General features: G+C 41.0%; 1 protein-coding gene across 1 annotated transcript in view; it reads left to right on the top strand.

The window, feature by feature from the left end:
* The window catches only part of LOC137436297 (voltage-dependent calcium channel subunit alpha-2/delta-2-like), a 208,918-nt gene extending 187,863 nt beyond the window's left edge, over nucleotides 1–21,055 (top strand). Inside the window, exons 33-35 of the mRNA XM_078786300.1 lie at nucleotides 2,606–2,721; nucleotides 5,439–5,521; nucleotides 18,604–21,055. Coding sequence (XP_078642426.1) covers nucleotides 2,606–2,721; nucleotides 5,439–5,521; nucleotides 18,604–18,717 — 313 coding nt within the window. The 3' untranslated portion in view covers nucleotides 18,718–21,055. The remainder of the gene's footprint in view (nucleotides 1–2,605; nucleotides 2,722–5,438; nucleotides 5,522–18,603) is intronic.
* Nucleotides 21,056–22,299: the final 1,244 nt, after the last annotated feature.

Genomic DNA, 22,299 nt, shown 5'->3' with positions numbered 1-22,299 from the left:
CAGCAGAAGCAGCATGTCCAGAGTAGAGTGACCTGGTCTGAAACCAAATTGATGATCAGAGATCAAGCCATTGGAGAAGAGGAAAGATTTCATATCAGAAGCAATGATGGATTCCATGACTTTGCTGATAATTGGGAGAAGGCTGATTGGTCTGTAGTTGCTAGGATCTGTTTTTGCACCTTTTTTGTGCAAAGCGGTGATGTTGGCTGATTTCCAAGCAGATGGCAGTTGACCTTGAGCAAAAGAGAGGGTGAAGAGAACAGAGAGAGGGTGAGATAGAGCAGCAGAGCAGGATTTTAGGACCCGTGGGCTGATGCCGTCGGGTCCAGTTGCAGAATCAGAGTCGAGGGTTGACAGAAACTTTTCCACCTTGTCAGGAGGAAAGGACACGGAGTCCAGGAGCAGCAGGGTACGACTGGGTATGGTGGGTACAGAGAGGGATGGGTTTGGGACACAAGATTTAGAGGCAAACACAGAGTTGAGGCATTCAGCTTTTTCACGTGCGGAGTCAGCTGTGTAGCCGTTTGAGGTAAGGGAGGGGATGGAGGGGGAACAAACACCAGAAACGGATTTGACCAGACGCCACCAGGATTTGGAAGAGGGAGACAGATAAGAGAGTTCGGTCTTGAGAACGGAGAGATATTGTTTCCTGGCTCTCCTGAGGGTGGACACACACTTGTTTCGGGCTTTGTGGAAGGAAATGAGATTTCCTTCCGTTGGATTTGCTTTCCAGGAGACGAAGGCAAGTTGTTTCTGGGCAACAGCCTCACCACAAGATTCCGTGTACCATGGACGGGAGGAAGGGTATGACAACTGAAGACGAGATGGGATAAATCTGTGCATGAGAGAGAGCAATTTACTTTGGAAGAATTCCCAGGATGAGTTGATGTCAGAGGTGGTAGAGATGGGAGACCAGTCCAGATGATTGATGGCTGCTTGAAGACCGTGCCAGTTGGCCTGAGTGAAATGCCAGACTCGTCGACGCTGAGCAGGCTCCCTGAGGATGGTCAGAGAGATGTCCACTTTAACAAGGACATGATCAGATGTTCCGATCGGAGCAGAAGAAGAGCAGCAGACTTTTGATTTTCTTTTGATTTACTTTTGATTTTCTAATCTACTTTTTGATTTTCTAATCTACTTTTTGATTTTCTAATCTACTTTTTGATTTTCTAATCTACTTTTTGATTTTCTAATCTACTTTTTGATTTTCTAATCTACTTTTGATTTTCTAATCTACTTTTTGATTTTCTAATCTACTTTTTGATTTTCTAATCTACTTTTTGATTTTCTAATCTACTTTTTGATTTTCTAATCTACTTTTTGATTTTCTAATCTACTTTTTGATTTTCTAATCTACTTTTTGATTTTCTAATCTACTTTTTGATTTTCTAATCTACTTTTTGATTTTCTAATCTACTTTTTGATTTTCTAATCTACTTTTTGATTTTCTAATCTACTTTTTGATTTTCTAATCTACTTTTTGATTTTCTAATCTACTTTTTGATTTTCTAATCTACTTTTTGATTTTCTAATCTACTTTTTGATTTTCTAATCTACTTTTTGATTTTCTAATCTACTTTTTGATTTTCTAATCTACTTTTTGATTTTCTAATCTACTTTTTGATTTTCTAATCTACTTTTTGATTTTCTAATCTACTTTTTGATTTTCTAATCTACTTTTTGATTTTCTAATCTACTTTTTTATTTTCTAATCTACTTTTTGATTTTTCTAATCTACTTTTTTATGTGTTGCCCAAACATTGGTTCTTCGACCTTTTTTTATGTGTTGCCCAAACATTGGTTCTTCAACCTTTAGGTAACGATTTTGCTCACAATGTTTTACCCCTGATTCTGCTGGTTAATTGACTGAGATTAAAGTGCCTGCCCACAGTGAATTCATATCAACCTTTTTTGTACTGCACATTAGGCAAGCCAAGTGAAGGCCAAATGCACCAAGCTGTATGTTTGCTAAGCTCATGGATGAAGCTAATGGGGAGAATTTGATCGATATGTGCAAAAAAAAAGCAATTGTGGGACGTCATGTTTTCATCATGCATGTTTTCCATAAAGACTCAGGCAAATGGAAGGAATTTGTGACCTTAGACATATCTTACCTGTACAACAAGGTGACGATGGCAGGGTGTTAATAGAATGATTAGTGTCGCTAGTGAAGAATTTGAAAACAGACTAATCGACTCAGAAGCCTCAAAAACAGAAGCCATCAGTCAGAGTTGGAAATTGGTGAACATCATTCCTAACGTATAAACTGACGGAGGTATTTGCAATGTCAAAAGGTGAAACAATGCCATGTTGATTCCTGCATCTCCATAGGTAACATATGTTATGTCCATGAACATTTAATTGTGCATTGCCTTGGGCCTAATCTGTCATTTTGTGCACCTATACTGTATTGTATTTAGGATTGATTACATGGGGCTGAAAATATTTGCTTTACACACTTCGTGTATACCCCTTCGATCCTCCATATAGATCGTTCACATTATATATTTGAAGAATTAAGCTTATCCCCCCCCCCCCCCCGACCCCCCATGGGCATGTCTTGCCCCCAAAACCTCACGTTTGTGACAACTTGTTCTTTGTGCAGGGTTTTCCATGCAGAGAAGTTGGGCAGCAGTAATCTCGTCCTGGTCGTTGCAGAGCAGCTCCCGCAAGGTTGCCCACAGTGCTCTAATCTTCCTTCCCTACAGATTCTGCAAAAGTGTATCCTTTATGTAATAACACTGTCTAAACGATGCACAGACAAATAAAAAGTGGAAAGAACCCCAAAATGCAAAGCCTGTTCACTTCCGCTTTGCACTCAAACTAAACTTTACGAAAACAACGGCGAAATTTTTTTTTTAAACCTATGTAAAATTTATTAATTATTTTCTCCATATTCCTCAAAACCAAAAGTTAATTGGCTTGTTCCTGTCATTTAACCAACTCGTTCACCTAGTTTTATCACAAGTCGTCCACAACTTTTTGAAATATCATGCTATAAAGTATATTTCGTTTTTGGTCCTCTCACTCAATGGTGAAGAATCACTTTTTTTTTTTACAAATTCTCGTATCCGGATTCAGATCTTCACCAAAACCTCGAATCGATTCGTCCTCGTCACACACCCAACCTGTCCACCAAGTTTCATCCGAATCCGTCCATAAATCTTTGACCTATCATGCTATATATCGTTTTTGGCCCTATCACTCAATGGTGAAGAATCGTTTAAAAAATTCTCCGATCCAGATCCGGATTCGGATCTTCACCTAAATCTTATAATTTCGTGTTTATCACGTGCACAACCTCTTCAACAAATTTCGTCTGAATCTGTCCACAACTTTTTGTCATATCCTGTTCACAGACAAACAGGGGTGAAAACATAACCTCCATCCATGTTTGGTGGCAGAGGTAACAACCACAACAAACGGATACGTTTTAGACATTGATTCTATCAATTAGTATTTTTTTTTTGTATTCAGAAATCTCAGTTCATGTAGGAGCTAAACGACAGAGGGCAGCAGGTTCACAAATAGGATAGAGGATCAAAGGGAAAGAGGGACACGAGGATATTGCACACAAGTGAATGAATGGAACAAAGGGAAGGGATGGGAGTGAGGGGGTCAGTGGAGTAGAAGACAGCAGGGATGGGTATGGGAGGAAGCATAGGGAGATGATGGGCAGTACCGGTACTCTTGAAAGACTAGAGGGAGGAGTGCAAAACTGACACAAGGAGTCTGTTCCACAGACCAGAGAATAGAAGGTGAAAGTATGGAGGTGAGCATTCGGTTTAGAATTGGAAAGGGTAACCAGGTGTGGGATTGTGGAAGAATGCGTGTGACCTGCGAAGGTTGGAGGACAGAGGAACACGAGAGTGTAGGAAGACTGAGGATAGAGGTTCCTCAAATTACTTAAACTAGCAACGGTACACACCCTACGGGCGGGGCTTCAATTGGGAGGCCCAAATGAAAAGGCAAAATATCAGAAATTGAAGGCTTTTTTTTATTTTAAACGATTTATATAAACATCCGTTAAATCATATCACACGCAAATCATCAAAATCTAAACAGTATTTGTAGAATTTCAATAATAGCCGCATCACTGTTCATATCGGTAAATATTATTCCATCGTGTTTGGAAAAAGTGGAAAATTGGAAAAATTGGAAATTGGGAAAATTGGAAAATTGGAAAAACAATATGGCCTATTTTACTCCATGGGGTTCCAGGAATACCCACCCAAAATTTCGTTGCGATCAGTTCACCCGTTTTTGCGGTGCCTGGAAACGGACGGACGGACATTTGGTGAATTATGGTAAGATTTACCAAAAACAACAATCGCTTACAATGTGCAAGAGCCGGATGTAGTTTTCTCTCTAAATCTTTGCTACTTGAGAAACTGCAGAATCAAGTATATTATTACCTCCGCGACTGAAGCTCGATGGAGGTTTTGTTTTCACCCGTTTGTCTGTCTTCCTGTCTGTGACCAAGTTATCTCAGAAGGTTATAGATGGATTGGGATGAAACTTAGTGGACAGGTTGGGTGTGTGACACGAATGAACTGGTTAGATTTAGGTGAAGATCCGGATACGAGAATTTTTAAGTCATTCTTCATCTTTGATAGTTCCAAAAACGATATATAGCAGGATATCTCAATAAGTTGTGTATGGATTCGTACAAAACTTGGTGGACAGGTTGGGTGTATGACAAGGAAGAATTCATTCGATTTTGGTGAAGATCTGAATATGGATACAATAATTTTTTAATTTCCTCAAAGTGATTTTTCACCATTGAGTGATAGGGCCAAAAACTATATGTATGTATGTATGTATGTATGTATGTATGTATATATATATATATATATATATATATATATATATATATATATATATATATATATATATATATATATATATATATATATTATATATATATATATATATATATATATATATATATATATATATATATATATATATATATTTATATACACACACGCACATACATACATATATACATACAGTATATATATATATATATACACATGATATTTCAAAAGGTTGTGGACGGATTTTGACAAAACTTAGTGGATGAGTTCGAAAGGCGAACAAGAACAAGCGATTCGATTTTGGTTCAGGTCCAGAACCAGGTCCGGCCTATCATTGGGATTCTAAACATACATTGTTCAACCTGGCAGAGACACGTGCTCTACCGAGTGCCATTCCAGTTTGCTTTTGTGCTGCTGAACAGCTCAATGTGATGTCATTTAGACTTTTATAACCGTATTTGGTGCAACCCTACTATACGTTATCTTCTTGAGGCATAACACCACATGTTTACCTGATATCTTACTAATGCAGGAGCTTTTAACCTGTATCACTGCCCATATGACAAAATGAACTATGAGCCTGCCCTTGACCCCCACACCTCTAATTCAAAATTTCAGCCAAAGGTCCTGACCAGTGTCAGATGGCTGAGGAACCAAGGTACAGGAAAGGTCCCGAGCTTTGTTTTGACTACAATACAGAAGTAAGTTGGAATCACTGTAGAGTAGATACAAAAATCACTTTATTTTCTACTTCACTATAAGAAAATGATATTTTGATATTTATTAATATATATATATATATAATTTTATATATTTATATATATATATTTATATATATATATTTATATATATATTTATAGGCAGCTTAGAGATCATCACACAGCTATATGACTTGGGTCTCAGTGTAAGCTATGACAGAGTTCTTCAGCTTAAGAGCCAGCTTGCGACTGCTGTCTGTGAGAACTTTCAGGACAAAGGAGCTGTGGTTCCTGCTCAGCTGTGACGTGGACTGTTTACTGTTGCTGCGCTTGACAACTTGGGTCACAATCCTTCAAGTACAACTGCTAAGGGATCATTTCATGGCACAGGCATCAGTCTGTTTCAGTTTCCCACTTCGTCTAATTTGGGAGATTAGCAGAATGACATCAGACTGCCTTTGGCTGATACCAAGAAGAATCACCAGTTGCCAGGCAGGTTCACCACAGTGCCAGCTGTGGCTTTGAAGACAGCAAAAGTGTCAGTCCCACAACTGTCAAATGCATCAGCACCAAAAGACGGACAACTGGTAGGCGCACAATTGAAGGATAAGAGCTGGCTGGAGCATGCTAGATAACAGATGGAGAAAGATGAAGTTGAAAAAGGTGACACCCTATTACCTGGTCAGCATTCCATGCCTCCATGCAAGATGCATCAGCAGATCAGCACACCACCCTTACACAGCTCTTGCCCCTTTTCTATGAGAAGGCAGTTACTGCAGCTATGATCGAGCATGGAATTAATGTGCTCCATTGGGCTACATAATTTCTCAATCCTGGACAGATACCAGTTATAGCCTTTGATGCACCACTCTATGCTCTTGCCAACGTCACTCAGTGGAACTGGCCTGACACACACGGAGAGGATAAGTTCATAGCAATGTTTGGTGGCCTGCACATAGAGATGGAGATGTGGAAAACGTATGGTGACTACTTAGAGGGATCTGGATGGACCAATGCACTGACACCAGCTGCCATTGCATCATCAGGCACTGCTGACTCGTTTCTGAAGGCCTCACATCTGACCAGAACAAGGCACACTCACCAGGTGACTGCTTTGGCACTGGCAAAGCTCCAGGAGGATGCTTTTCTGCACACTGAGGGAACGCACAGTGATGAAGCCAAGGAGGCGTGGAGGCAGGAAATGGTACAGAAGAGTCCAACATTCCAGTACTGGGATACCGTTCTCAACATGGAACTCCTGGGACTCATCTTCATCATATCACACTGTGAGGGGAATTTTCCTCTGTATGTTGAAAGCCTCAAGGCCTTGGTTCCATGGTTCTTAACTCTAAACCACCACAATTATGCACAGTGGATTCTAATACACATCCGAGACATGGAGAGTCTTCCAGCACCCATTCTCAAAGAGTTTGAGGAGCACAGTCACTGGTTCATCCACAAAACCACCAATAGATTCTCAACCATCCCAATCGACCAAGCACATGAACAAAATAATGAAGCAGTCAAGGGTTCTGGGGGTGCAGTCGGTCTGACTGAAAATCATTCAGCCTTCAGGAAATGGATGGTCTCAAGGCCTCAACAAGGAAGGTTACTGAAGGAGTTTGAAGAGGAATACCTCCCAAAACATAAAGACTCAGATTGTGGTTATCATCATGAAGAGGGATTTTCTACACAGAGAAGTTTCAAGGAGCAGGCTGTGAGCCTGGTTCAGGTCATTGATGAGCTGGGGAACCCTTTCCTTGATGATAGTGATGAGCTACTGGCACGAGACACACGGAATGTTTTGGATGAATCTGTGGTGAACACGGTGCGAACAGTACATAGTTTAGGAAAGGATCAGAATGCCAAATATTGCAAAGAGGTTATTATTGATCGCACATCCACCATTCATGAGCCGATTAAGAAGAATGCCCTTCAGTTGTCCATGGCCAAAAGCCAAGACCAAACAAGTGGGAAAGATCTCCCTACTTAAGGATGATGATGTTCTGTTCTCTCACCTGTACATCGTGATGCAGCACAGGGTTAGTGACATGAGTACATTCTTCAGCCATGAGAACCATCCTTTCCCCCCTTCACTATCTGATGATGGAAAATTGCGCTTAGGAAAAAAAATCTGATCTGATGAACATTCTGGCCAAAGACACCCACAATGATCCTCCTGATTCCATTGACGTGCAGCTTCTTGATGGAGCTGCTGTTGTGCACTTGCTCCCCACTACCAACATTGTGACATTTGATGAGTATGCTGATCGGGTCTTTCTTACATCCATCATAAAACAACTGGAAAAGTCCAAAAGAGTTGATATAGTTTGGGAAACATACACCCCCAGCAGCATCAAAGAATCCACGAGAGAAAAGTGAGAAAAGGGTGTTCGGAGAAAGGTTGCGGGCAAGATCAGGCTCCCAGGAAACTGGGCTGACTTCTTACGTGACCCAGCCAACAAACAGGAACTGTTTGCATTCCTTTCCAACAAGATTGCCACTGTGGATTGCCCTGAAGAGAAGGGAATCTTCATCACATCTGGTGTCACAGCTATTCTTCGAGGAACCGATCGATCCATGGCACCTTGTGATCATGAGGAAGCGGACACCAGGCTGCTGATCCACTTACAGGATGCTCTTCAGAATGGCTGTACCAACTGTCTGGTGCGCACTGTTGACATGGATGTAGTGGTGATTCTCATTGGCCAGTTCCATCATCTGATCACCCTGTGCCAAGATGTGAGCATTTGGGTTGCCTTTGGTACAGGCAAGAACTTTACATATCATCACATCAATGATATCTTCGAAGACCTGGGTAGGGAAAAATCCCTGGCCCTCCCTATCTTTCACAGTTTCATGGGATGCGATACTACATCTGCATTCTTTGGAAGAGGCAAGAAGTCAGCATGGGAGGCTTGGAACTGCTATCACGATGTGACATGTGCCTTTACCTACATAGCACTTCATCCTTACACAGAAGTAGAGGTTGGTGCTCAACATTTCCAGCTGCTGGAACGCTTCACTGTTATCCTGTATGATAAGACCAGTGACCTGCAACATGTGGATGAAGCTAGAAAGGAGCTGTTTTGCCAGAAGGAGAAGACACTGGAGAGACTCTCCCCAACACAGGATGCACTATTGCAGCACACAAAGCGAGTTGCATTTCAGGCAGGAATATGGTGCACCAGTGAGCAGAGTGAACAACACCTACTCCAGAAGGTTGGGGCTGGACTCTCGATGAGGACAGATGCCTTTTAAATGGGTTCCTGTGTTATGGGTTCACTTTAATGTTCACTGAAGAACAGCAATTAATGGGTTCCTATGTGGAACATGTTACCTGTGGTATCCAGGGCCTGCAGTGAACAAGGCAAATGTAGCTGCAACATTCAAAGTGGATGTGGCGCTAGGTGCGCATGCAGAAAGGCACGTTGGAAGTGCACTGAACTCTGCAGTTGTCACTGTGAGAAGTAGGCTGGGAATAAAATGCATGTGCAGTGGTGTGTGATGACAATCATCATCATCATCATCATGCATTTTAAAGGCCATTTTCCCTGCTAGAGCGGGGGTTAGCCTTGCGGTCCCCATGACAATCTTCTCCATTTTGCCCTATTTTCTGCATCTCTCCTTGTTAACCCTAACCCCCTTGCCCGCATTTCTTCTTCCACCATCTTTAGCCAAGTCTTTCTCGGTCTTCCCCGTCTTCTACTTCCTTCTACATTCATTTCCATCACTCTTCTCAACCAGTCACTTTCATCCTTCCTCAACACATGACCAAACCATCTCAACCTGTTCCTCTTCACAGCATCAATCACAGGCTCTATTCCCATCATCTTTCGCAATTCATCATTTGTCTTCCTCTCTCTCAACGATACTCCGCACATCCGTCGAACCATTCGCATTTCCACCCTTTCCAACCTTCGTTGCTGCTCTACGTTCATTACCCATGTCTCGCTCCCATAAATCATAACACTTCTCACACATGCAGCATACACCTTTCCCTTCAGCTTCAACGACACTCCCCTCATCATCAGCACGCCACTCAATGTGTGATGACAATATACCGTCATATTTACAGATGATATAGTTACAGTCCTTGCAGTATTTTCAGTGACTATGGTACATTAACAGTATTCCGTTTTATTATTTTTTCAAGTTTTATGTTCAGTTTCCTTTTATGTTAATAAAAATTGTCTGTTGCTTTTCTAAATGGTATAGTTGTATTCCTTGACCCAGAAAATGTATGTTTAGACACCAAGATTGTGATCCTAAGTGGCGGAGAAGCTGAGATATTGGTAGATATAGGTTTTTACATGGCGGCCATCTTGAGAATCCAATATGGCCGCCATAATGCATTCGGAGGAAGTGGTTCCTATCAAAATTGGAAAGCTAAGGTAATGGGTAACATGTGGGAAAACATTGCCGCTTTTGTCCGGAACGTCCATATCCATCTCAAATTCGGTCCTAAGCTGCCTGACTATTATATATATTTATAGTTTTACAGTCGTGGCTAAAAAATATTGGCACCCTTGCACTTTTTTCAAATAACTCACAATTTTCTCCAAAAATAAGTTGAAATTGACAAACGTATTTGGTCTCCACAATTCTTTATTTCACTGTTAATATTACAGAAGCTTTGTTTTTGAGTCAGAAATTAATAAACCCTTTTAAATCAGAAAATAAAAAGAAATGGAATTGACAAAATTATTAACACCCAAGACTTAATATTTGGTAGCGCAGCCTTTGGACAAAATAACTGCAGTCAATCGTTTCCTATACCCATGAATGAGCTTTCTACACCTCTCTACTGGCAGTTTGGCTCACTCTTCTTGTGCAAACTGCTCCAGTTCTCCCAGATTTGAAGGATGCTTCTCCAAACTGCTGTTTTCAGATCTCTCCACAGGTGATCAATGGGATTTAGATCTGGACTCATTGCTGGCCACTTCAGATAGTTGAGTAGCCACCAGATAGGCCTCCCATGCACCCTCTGGAATAATTAACGGCACCTTGTTTTTTAAATGCATAAAGGTGTCCTATAAAATATTTAAGATGTTCCCATTGCGAAATATTGTCCCATGGGCTTTTTATGGCGGCCATCTTGGATTTCGTCCAGTATAGGTGACAAATTCATAACTTTTGATCTATACATCATAGAAAGATGTGTGACCCCACTTTTCTATACAATTTTCACATGAAAACACATTTAGAAGCATCAATTCATGGATGTATCAATGTTTTATTGCCAAAAACACAGAAAATTACAATAAATCTGAGATAATCAGTCTGTTTTTTCAGCAAAGTTCTTCATTGTCGGTTCAGTATCACTCATCATCTTCAGCAAGGAATGCCAGAAGCTCGTCATAGTCATCCACTCCATCTTCCTCGTTATCCTTTTCGTCAACGGTGTCCCCTTTCTCCAGGATATCCACCATGGAAGGTGGAAGGACCGGTCCGCGTGACCATAGAGGCTCGAGGGGGCCGTCATCCTTGGTCCAGCCGTGGCCATCCTGAGGGAGTGGGCAGTCGTAGATTGCAACATGGGATCTCTTCCATTGACAGACACAGTAGTTGACTGTCAATATGCGGATAGAGGGAATCCTTGCAGGGCGGAAGTCGGGAAAAGTCTACCTTGGACTTTGACGTGAGCTTGTCCTCGTCACCCACCATCATCCTCAGCATCAGAGCACGCACCGCATTGATGCTCTTGATACGTGTGTTCCCATACATCAGGCAGGTGAACTCTTCCAGCGCATCATAGACCTCATCTTTTACTTTCCAATCAGACCCCAGATCAATGAATGCCTTCTGGAATCTGGGGTACATCTGGAGCTTCTTCAAAGGCCCTACCTTGCCTTTTCCTCTGAATGCGCTGTTACAATCATCTCCAGTGAATGTGTACAGTCCCATCAACGATGTCGCATGATCACTGCTCAGGGACTTGGCGAGTGCTGTGATGTCAATGAGTCGACGCTGCTTCCCCGTTCCTGTATCGAGATGGATATTGATGTTGAGAGAGGAGGCATAATGTAGAAGGATGACGAATATGTCCGTATCGGGTGTACGAACAACCACGTCTTTGAATCCAGAGACAATGCATACTGCAGGTACAGCACCACACGCGTGTCTGTCTCCTCCTGAAAAATAAATGTTGTTCTGTTGTCAATATTATGATACACAAACTCTTTTTGGATTCACGAAATTGATTAGAATTACTTTAGCTCTCATATACAAAGCTACATACCTGTTTGTACCGTAGGCTGTGGATCTCGGACTACGACACCTCTCCATCTGTAACAGTGAGACGATGAGCCACACCCTCCACAACCAGGACAGCCGCCGTGCAGCCCTCTAGCCGAGATACCGCCGCCTTGCTGCTCCACACTCTCAGCAGGAGCTGACACAACTGTTCCTTGTTGATGTCATTCTGGAGGAACAGCTTCATGTCAGCTGGTAACCTAGTTGATGGTCCGTCTAAATGATGTGGTGGTGCAAACCCTCGCCTCGACCTCTCCTGTGCCTTAATGGAGTCTTAATCATAAGAGTCTGTGGAAAAGACGAAGTTCTTCTTTGAGATCATATGATCCAGTGCCTTCAGACAGATCCCCCAAAAGTTAGGTGGAAGGTCCTTCAGGGCATGGAACAAGGCATTGCCGTCTTGGATGTGGAAAGCATCCCTGGGGTAAGGCACTTCCTCAGTATGGTCAGACAGAAGATAATGAAGCATGGAGGCCTTGTTGGTCTTGGCAAAAAACCCATCTGGTGTACCGAGGCATGGAGGGACTGGAGTCAGGGAATATCTCATCAATTCTAACAGATCTAATGGCTCATCGATTAGCTGTGATTTGATAAGAAGCTGGAAAGTGAGATCTCCCTGTTCTTTGTACTGGATCAACTGCTATGGGTATAAACAAAACCAATGTTTCTGGTATTTGCTTTATACGAAATTAGTATTTTAAAATGACACAGCAATGCATTGCTGCAAAAGATTAATCGAAGATTGATAAAACAAATATGTCAAGCGTTTACTAACCTTTCCTTCAGAAGATGTGAGTTTTGCTACTTTGTTCCTAGCCTCCATTGTCAACAGCTTGAGCTTCTTGACAGGGTCGAAGAATCCCATATCGGACGCCTGGTTCTTGAACCGCTTCTCGAAGAATTCTTGCTTGGCAGCCTGTCCTGCAGCTTCTGCTCTCAACACATCAAACTCTACTTCAGGAGATGCAGCTGCGCCAGAGGCTAGGGAGTACAGCTTGTCCTTGTTTGGAATAGTGAAAGGGTTGCTGAAGCTGTGAATGGAGGTTATTGCACGCTGGACTGCAGCCTCACTTTTCGTGATCTCTGCTGCCTCGAGTTCTCGGTGTCGTCCGCCCTTGGGACAATCAGGATCATTGATCAGATTGCACATCTCCAACATCTTCTGAAAGTATTGAGCACGCATGGATGTTGTGCGACAAAATCGCTGGTATGCCGCAAACATGTTGAAGAGGCCACTCAATCCGCCGGGTGACTTTGCAAACTTCATAAAAGTCTCCTCCATAGTTTTGTCCACAACACTAAGTGTGCCAGGAACGAGCGAACGTGCAACCGCAATGGCTCCTTTGTTCAGAAGGTTTGTCGATCCTGGGTGAGTGAGCTCGATGTTCGTAAGGAAGACTTCAAACCACGTCAAATACCTGTAATGAAAGAGATACCGAGGTATTAAACAGATGCAAGTATGATTTGTTTTTCTCCATGATGTGTTAACAAATTTAAATGTGAGGCAGTTAGCATGTACTAACCTGGCATAGTTTTGTCCTCCGTATGCGAAGAACAGATCCGCCATATCACCGTTGCATTTGTGAAACAGTTTCAAGTCGTTGACCTTGACGGAGTAGAGCAGCATGAAGACGAGCCTGGCATGACCGATGAACGAGATCCAGAACACAGCAAATTTACCGAGATGACCCTTGCGAACCTTTTCCTTGTAGTCTTTGGACTTGTTGATGATGCTAAGAGTCGTGGGGTCCTTTAGCACAGTATCGAGCTTGTCACGGTCACAAGATACGACAAGATTGAGTATGGCAACTGGATTCATGATGGTGATGTCTTGTTCTTCTAAAAATTTCTCCATCAGCAAGCGCTCCATCGCCTCACATACCGTCTTGAGACAGAAGAGGCTCTTTGCGTAAGCTTTCCCATTGAGAACACCTCGGAGACAGCCATTCGTCACTAGGTACGCTTCAATCAGGATCTCAGGATAGCCAGAGCCTGCCATCTTATGGGTATCATATTGAAGTAGTTCATTGAGGTCTAATTTTGCCGTTTTAAATATATATGTTTCCACGAAATGTGTGTTTTTGTCCATAAAACATCATTTAATCCTTAATTTGATGCTTCTAAACGTTTTCTCATGTGAAAATTGTATAGAAAAGTGGGGTCACACATCTTTCTATGATGCATAGTTCAAAAGTTATAAATTTTTCGCCTATACAGGACGAAATCCAAGACGGCCGCCATAAAAAGCCCATGGGACAATATTTCGCAATGGGAACATCTTAAATATTTTATAGGACACCTTTATGCATTTAAAAAACAAGGTGCCGTTAATTATTCCAGAGGGTGCATGGGAGGCCTATCTGGCTACTCAACTAAGAACAGTCCAGCGTTTTGTCTTGAACCATTCCTCGGTGCTTTTTTAAGTGTATTTGGGGTCATTGTCCTGCTGCAAGAACCATGACCTTCAACGGAGACCCAGCTTTCTGACACTGGGTTGATCATTGCGCTCCAAAATGCCTTGGTAATCTCCTAATTTCATGATGCGATGCACACATTCAAGGCACCCAGTGCCAGAGGCAGCACAGCAACCCAAAAACATCACTGAACCTCCTCCATGTTTGGCTGTAGGGAAGGTGTTATTTTCTTTGAAGGCTTCATTTTGTTTTCTGTAAACAGAGATGATGATGTGCTTTACAAAAAAGCTCTAATTTGGTCTCATCTGTCCACAGCACATTCTTCCAGAAGGATTTTGGCTTGTTCATGTGTGTTTTGACAAACTCCAGTCAGGCTTTCTTATGTCTCTCTCTCGCCAGTGGGGTCCTCCTGGGTCTCCTACCATATAACCCCCTTTCATTGAGTTGGTGACGAATAGTGCAAGTTGAAACTGTCGTACCTTGTGTCTGAAGCTGAGCTTGAATCTGTTTGGCAGTTGATCGAGGTGCTTTCTCCACCAATCAAACAAACCTATGCTGAAATCTTCGATCAGGATTTCTCTTGCGGCCATGTCCAGGGAGGTTGGCAACTGGGCCATGGGCCTTAAACTTCCTGATAACATTGCGTACGGTGGACACAGGAACATCCAGTTCTCCAGAGATGGACTTGTAGCCTTGAGATTGTCCATGCTTGGCTACAATCTTGTGGCTGACCTCCTCAGACACTTATCTGGCTTTCTTTCTTTTCTCCATGCTCATTGCGGTACACACAGTGACACAAAACAGCAGAATGATTCCTTTACTCAACTCAACCTGGTTTAATGAGTGATTTTTATATTGCAGGCACCTACAACTCACCACAGGTGAGTTCAATTCCAAAGTAAATGAGAATCACCTGCTTGAAATCTAATTATTTCTAACAACTTCTAAAAGGTGCCAATAATATTGTCCGGGCCATTTTAGGATTTCTGTGTGGAATAAGCTAAGATTTAGTATTTTTGTCAGCTTTTTTTGTTTTGTTCCACTGCAAACCAAATAAATACATGTGTGGATACCAAAATATTTTTTTAATTTGAACAATTTTCTGGAAGAAATGGTGCATTATTTCAAAAAAATGCAAAGGTGCCAATATTTTGTCCATGACTGTATCAGTGTGCAAGAAAAGAGAAATTGAGTGGAGAGAATGGGCAGCAGAGTGCAAGGAGTGAGATGCAATGACCAAGAGATAAAGAGAAGAATATATGAGTGCCAACATTTTTGGCCATGACTGTATATATTTATGTATATATTTATATACAGTACTGTATAGATATATATTTATATACAGTATATATATATATATATTTATGTATATATTTATATACAGTATATATATATATTTATGTATATATTTATATACAGTATAGATATATATTTATATATACATATATATATATATACATACATATATATATATATATATAATATATATATATATGTATATATATATATATATATATATATATATATATATATATATATATGTATATATAAATATAAATATATATCTATACTGTATATAAATATATACATAAATATATATATATATATACTGTATATAAATATATACATAAATATATATATATATACTGTATATAAATATATACATAAATATATATATATACTGTATATAAATATATACATAAATATATATATATACTGTATATAAATATATATCTATACAGTACTGTATGTATATGTGTGTATATATATATATATATATATATATATATATATATATATATATATTGTATATATATATACTGTATGTATGTATGTATGTATATATATATATATATATATATATATATATATATATATATATATATATACTGTATGTATATATATATATATATATATATATATATATATATATATATATATATATATATATATATATACTGTATGTATATATATATATATATATATATATATATATATATATATATATATATATATATATATATATATATATATATATATACATATATATATATATATATATATATATATATATAGATATATATATATATATATGGATATATATGGATATATAGATATATAGATATATATATATATATATAGTCCTGGTGTTGGCTTAGCAGTTAGGGTGCCGGCTTGGGATCCTAGGATTCTGGGTTCGAATCCCGGTCGATCGCTGAATTAACGCCAGGGGGGTTGACCCAGCCTGTCATCCTTCCGAGGTCGGCAAAATTGAGTACCAGCTTGCTGGGATGAATGATCATTGATCACGGTGTGTACCCCGATTTAGAATAGGTACACCGTATCCCTGCGAATCGTAAGAGCATGACCAAGGGTTGGCGTCAGGAAGGGCATCCGGCCATAAAAACATTGCCTCAAACAGGGAACCATGATTGTCATGGGGCCCGCAAGGCTAACCCCCGCTCTAGCGGGGAAAATGGCCTTAAAACGATCATTCATTCATATATATATACATATACAGTATATTTATTTTATTAATTTTTTTAATGTACAGTGGTACCTCGGCTTACGAGTGCCCCAACGTACGAGTTTTTCGGGATACGAGCCGTCGCTCGGGCGGTTTGTTGCTTTGGGATACGAGCCGAGATCCGATGTACGAGCTCAAAAAATTTATTTTTTTGAATTTTCCGGTTGTGGCTTCCGGTTCCGGTCACGCGGTTATCTTGCCGTGAAAGCATCTCTGCTTGGATATAAAACACGCAATCGTCGAAATACATGAGCGAGGAATCTCTTTGCTCCAGCCGGTGACGTCATCGGCGGGGATCCCCGCCTCCAGAGTGGCTGGTCACGTGACCGCCAAAGCGTGTCGCGCGTGCGGGTATAATGAGCTACACCTGTGGATCACGTGACCACGGAAGCACGCCTCGCTTGAGAGGCATGGCTTTCGGTTTGCGTTTTGCTTTATAAGGCGCGATAAATGGGCTTTTGAGTGTTAGCGGTTCATGGCGTTGACGGTTCATGACGGTTCATGACGGTTCATGACGGTTCATGACGGTTCATGGCGTTGACGGTCAAAAACCCATTACATCAATTTTACCAGGCACTGTACAGTAAGTACAGTGGACACCAAATGCACGGTGGAAGGCTAGAAGTAGAAGATCGTCCAAGACAAGTGAGAATAAGCCATACTTTGGAGATGACGTCATTCGCTGGTCCGATAACCAAAGATGTGGTATAAAAAACCAGGTGAGCTAACAATGCAGCAATGAAGGAATTCGGCCAAGGCACCGGCACACAACGACCTACCTACATCGAAAGACTCAATGCCAATGGTGACAGAAGCCAAGACGGCCGGCTTAAACACCGCCGAAAGACCACGGTGTACCAACTTACGATGCAGAACATCTTGCACTTAATATGATGACAACAGGTGCCATCCTCTGACGTACCATTACAGGTACAGGTACAGTACACGTGAGCACAGAGCAAAAGTTCACTGAAACCGAGATTAAGAAAAAAGAAAAAACACCTCGTGGTCCGTGCTCGATATCCGAGTTTCAATCTTTTCAAACACATGATGCTCTCGGTCACGGTATCTCCTGCGAGCTGCTTCTCCTTCAACCACACAAACAACAACTTCTCCATATCTTCATGGATAGAGGTCCGGAGCTTTGAAATAATCGTAACGCCCTTGGCTGGCGTTATAGCCTTTATGGACTCCTTCTGCTTCAAAATCGTACATATCGTAGAAGGAGTACGATCGTACTGCCTCGCCAAGTCGACAACACGCACACCTCACCTGGCATGCTCTTCTCCTCTGCTTAATAAAACCAGTTTATTTCTTTACATTCTCTTGTATTATGTACAGTATATACGAGGTCGTGCTTGTTTATACATTATTTGTTATTTATAAAGTACATTTTTGTTATTTAAAAGCACCTAACAAAAAAAATTGGTGTTTTTTTTTTGAGGCTGGAACGGATTAATAGCATTTCAATGCATTTGAATGGGAAAATTTGCTTTGACTTACGAGCGATTTGGCTTACGAGCTCCGTCACGGAACGGATTAAACTCGTAAGCCGAGGTACCACTGTATATATATATATATATGTTGTCATCCCTTTCACATGACTGTACCCCTGTATTGATTAATTTTTAACATTGTTGATGTTCCATTTTGCCTATTTTCACTTTCAACAATTTTCAATTACTATCGTCTGTTGTTTTTACTTTCTCATTTTCTGATGTCTTTTATTTACTTTTGGTCTTAATTTGTTTTACTCGTTTTTATCCTAACAATCTCCTGTTAGTTGAGCATTCAGAATTAGTCGGGCTTTTCTAAAATATGAATTTTAGAAATTGCAAATGCAAATCTCATTGCAAATGGTGAATAATCATGAGAACCTTTTCCTCCAGGAGGATGTATCCGAGTGTGGAGGTGGCACCATTATGAGGCCCTCTCTCAACATCCTGTTGATTCTGCAGTTGCTATCACTCTGGCCAGTGTTCACACCGCTGCTGCTATCATGAACCTCATTATCACTACACGTGCTTCGGCAACACTCGCCTGAGCAAAAACCACAACTGTTTTCTGATTGTGCAGTCTTTCCCAGTCTTAATTGCACAGTTACATCTTTCAACGGTGGATATGTCATAATGATCCTCAAGGCCACAGGAACAACCAAGCCCTCTTTAAAATGTAAATAGGAAATTTACATGTGATGTTCCCTTTTATTTTTAGAGAAAGCCAAGTGATGGGTTTCCCACAGTTTGAATCATGAAAGTATTTGGTCGAGTGCTGTTCAGTCAAGTGCACATCCATAGAAATGCACCTGTCAGGGCGTATAGACGGGCAGCAAAGCAGATGGTTTAGCATGTGCTGTAAAGAAGGTCTTGTGGACATCACTTCTTTTTTTTCCCTCTTTCATCACGACAGCAGTGTATGGATAGGCATTGCAATAGAGCACTTTGTGGTAGAAGCTTGTAAACCTGACCCTAACCCTAACCCTAACCCTAACCCTGACCCTGACCCTAACCCTAACCCTAACAACTGGACGTTCAAATCCATGACCTATTCATTCTACATTTTCCATGGCTGCCGCCAACTTCTGTCATTACCTTGATGTTTAATTATCATTTATAATGTGATGCGAATGTTTTCTTTACTCTTATAAATAAGTTTATTCATAAAACCTACAGAAAAATAATAATTTTCCTTTTTTGCATTTACTTTGCCTGAATCTCGAGATCGATTTGTTTGTTTCTATTCATTTCGCCAAGAGGGCAAATTCAAGTAGCGGACCAATGTTATTGTTGCACAAAATTACTCTATATTTTTGAGTGACAAGTTTTAGCCAATCTGCTTAAGTTTTCTATTTCCCGCTCTCGATAAGATTTGTCCAATGACAAACGAAACTGAGTTACTGTGATTTTACGTCTGTGAGCGTGTGCCTGTTTTCAGTAATGACACTTTTCATACAAAGTACATTCCAGGTGGCTTTCACCTAACTGCTGTCGACATTGTGTAGATAAATTCAGATGGTATTTGGAAAAGGCTTTGGAAAAAGAAATTCTTGATAAGCCAAAGTGTTGTACATTGTGAAGATGGCCTATAGTGATATTGCAAACTGTGATGTGTGGATCATCAGCTGTGAATTCATACTCAGTCATGAACCTTTCCCTTCAAATATGAGATTAACTTAGGAACCCATTTGCCAGATTGGGTCAAATGATGGGGCAATGATCTTGGGTAAAGATGAATTGCCTTTTGGAGGAAAATGTGTAAATCAAAGGGTCAGTGGAAGAGGAGCGTTAACATTTGCAGCCGATTGTTATGGTGTTAGCTGACAGGCCAGAAAAAAACTTCAGCAATTCCCTTTAGAAGTTGTGATGTGCACAGAGGTGAGATATATGACTTCCTTCTGAAGATATCATTGCCAGGTGTGGATTCCAGCAAACGCGAGTGTGTGCGTGTGCATAAATGTGTGTGTGGAGTGAAATGCCGTCCATTTTGCTGGAACACCTTCAGCATTTCTGTTTTAGGCCTTCCGATTCTCAGACCTAAAACCTCAATTTTGGAGTGATGTTCAACTGGTGATCAAAGGTGTGTGTGTGTGTATGTGTGTGTGCCATACGAGACAACAGAAGAAACTTTTTGACAGGCAAAAAATTTATATTGAGGATGTTTTCCTTCCGTCTCACATGGGACTCTTTTAGACTTCTGATAATAGGACAGTGGACCAAGTTGTGAACGGTTTTAAATCCAGCCTGGGTGTGCAACACACCCACTCCCCCCAGCTGGCCTAAAGACCAAGCCAGTAACCTGGCATGCCTGGAAATTGCTGTGGTTACCTCCGAAGGAGACTCCTCATACTCCATACGTAGACTTGTTTAACCTGTGCGTATTGTGCTTCATCCTTGTTGTGGTCCCGATGCATCTTACTTGCCGTTCTCCCTTCACAAGCCTTTTGCTGACTTCTCTCTCCACAAGTCTGACCTCCAGGAGCCACATTAAAGCAACAAGGTTCCTTACCAAATGACAAGCTTGCCCATCCTCACTGTGTGGGTTATTAACGTTACTATAAAGCACAGGACTGCACATCATAGACTCGTGTTACTTCGGCTTCGTGCGCAGAGGCCGGGTGGTTCACTGTGCCATGTAATCTACTTGGATTCTTTTAAAACAATACTTTGCAACAACAAAATGTTTCCTCGCAAACACTGCGGCTAACTTAACGGCTGCACATGTACATGATATATATTTTCTTGTGCTCTGGGTTTCGCTTTGTTTTGATTGGCGAACCATGCTGCTGGTTACCTAGGGGAGTAATGTGTACAGAAGTGTTTGAAAATACAATGTGTGATGATGGATCTCGTTTCTTGATTCATTCTCGAGTGACTTCATTACTTATTGACCCCAGGAGATAAAATCACGGAGCGGAGTCCTCACCTGCAAACTTAGAGATTCTAGGTCCAATTCCAGTTGTTACCTTCGCCTGAGGAGAGGGTATTGCATTTGAGGCCGTTTGTTTGTTTGTTTGTCTGTCTGTTTGTTTGTTTGTTTGTTACTTGCCGGAAAAGATTCCGGCAATTATGTTGATCTGTTCGTTTGTCTGTTTGTCTGTTTGTCTGAATGTTTGCAGCACTACGTCTACCCCGTTGCACGTAGAATCGCCAAACTTTGCACACGTATTTGTCTTTACCTGGAATAGACTGTGCCCAATTGATGACGTCATTGGTCACGTGGTTCGGCCGCCATCTTGGAAAAACCGCAAAAATTTGCACCTCCATATCTCCGAAAGTGCTGAATAGAAAAAATTGAGACATGGCTCATTGTAAAGAACTCTCCATGGGGAATAAAATATGTTAATAATGACGTCATATGTCACGTGGTTCGGCCGCCATCTTGGAAAAACCTAGCACCTCCATATCTCTGAAAGTGCTGAATAGAAAAAATTGAGACATGGCTCATTGTAAAGAACTCTCCATGGGGAATAAAATGTTAATGATGACGTCATCGGTCACGTAGTTCAGCCCCATATTTGTCCTAAATGGCCGATAAAAAAGTAAATTCTGGCAAGTCCTCGGTCTCTGACCGATTTTTCATCTGTTCGTTTGTCTGTTTGTCTGTCTGACTGTTTGCAGCACTACGTCTACCCCGTTGCACGTAGAATCGCCAAACTTTGCATACGTACGTATTTGTCGCCCTGGAATAGACTGTGCCCAATTGATGACGTCATTGGTCACGTGGTTCGGCCGCCATCTTGGAAAAACTTTGCACTCTATATCTCCGAAAGTTCTGAACAGAAAAATTGAGACATGGCTCATTGTAAAGAAGTCTCCATGCGGAATAAAATATGTTGATTATGACGTCATAGGTCACGTGGTTCGGCCGCCATCTTGGAAAAACCGAAAAAATTAGCACCTCCATATCTCCAAAAGTACTGAATAGAAAAAATTGAGACATGACTCATTGTAAAGAACTCTCCATGGGGAATAAAATATGCTAATACTGACGTCATAGGTCACGTGGTTCGGCCGCCATCTTGGAAAAAACGAAAAACTTTGCACCTCCACATCTCCGAAAGTGCTGAATAGAAAAAATTGAGACAT

This window comes from Myxine glutinosa, chromosome 11 (genome assembly GCF_964187855.1).
Source record: "Myxine glutinosa chromosome 11, kmMyxGlut1.1, whole genome shotgun sequence".
Classification (NCBI taxonomy): domain Eukaryota; kingdom Metazoa; phylum Chordata; class Myxini; order Myxiniformes; family Myxinidae; genus Myxine; species Myxine glutinosa.
Note: the sequence above shows the minus strand (reverse complement) of the source record. Positions and strands in the feature narration are given on the sequence as shown.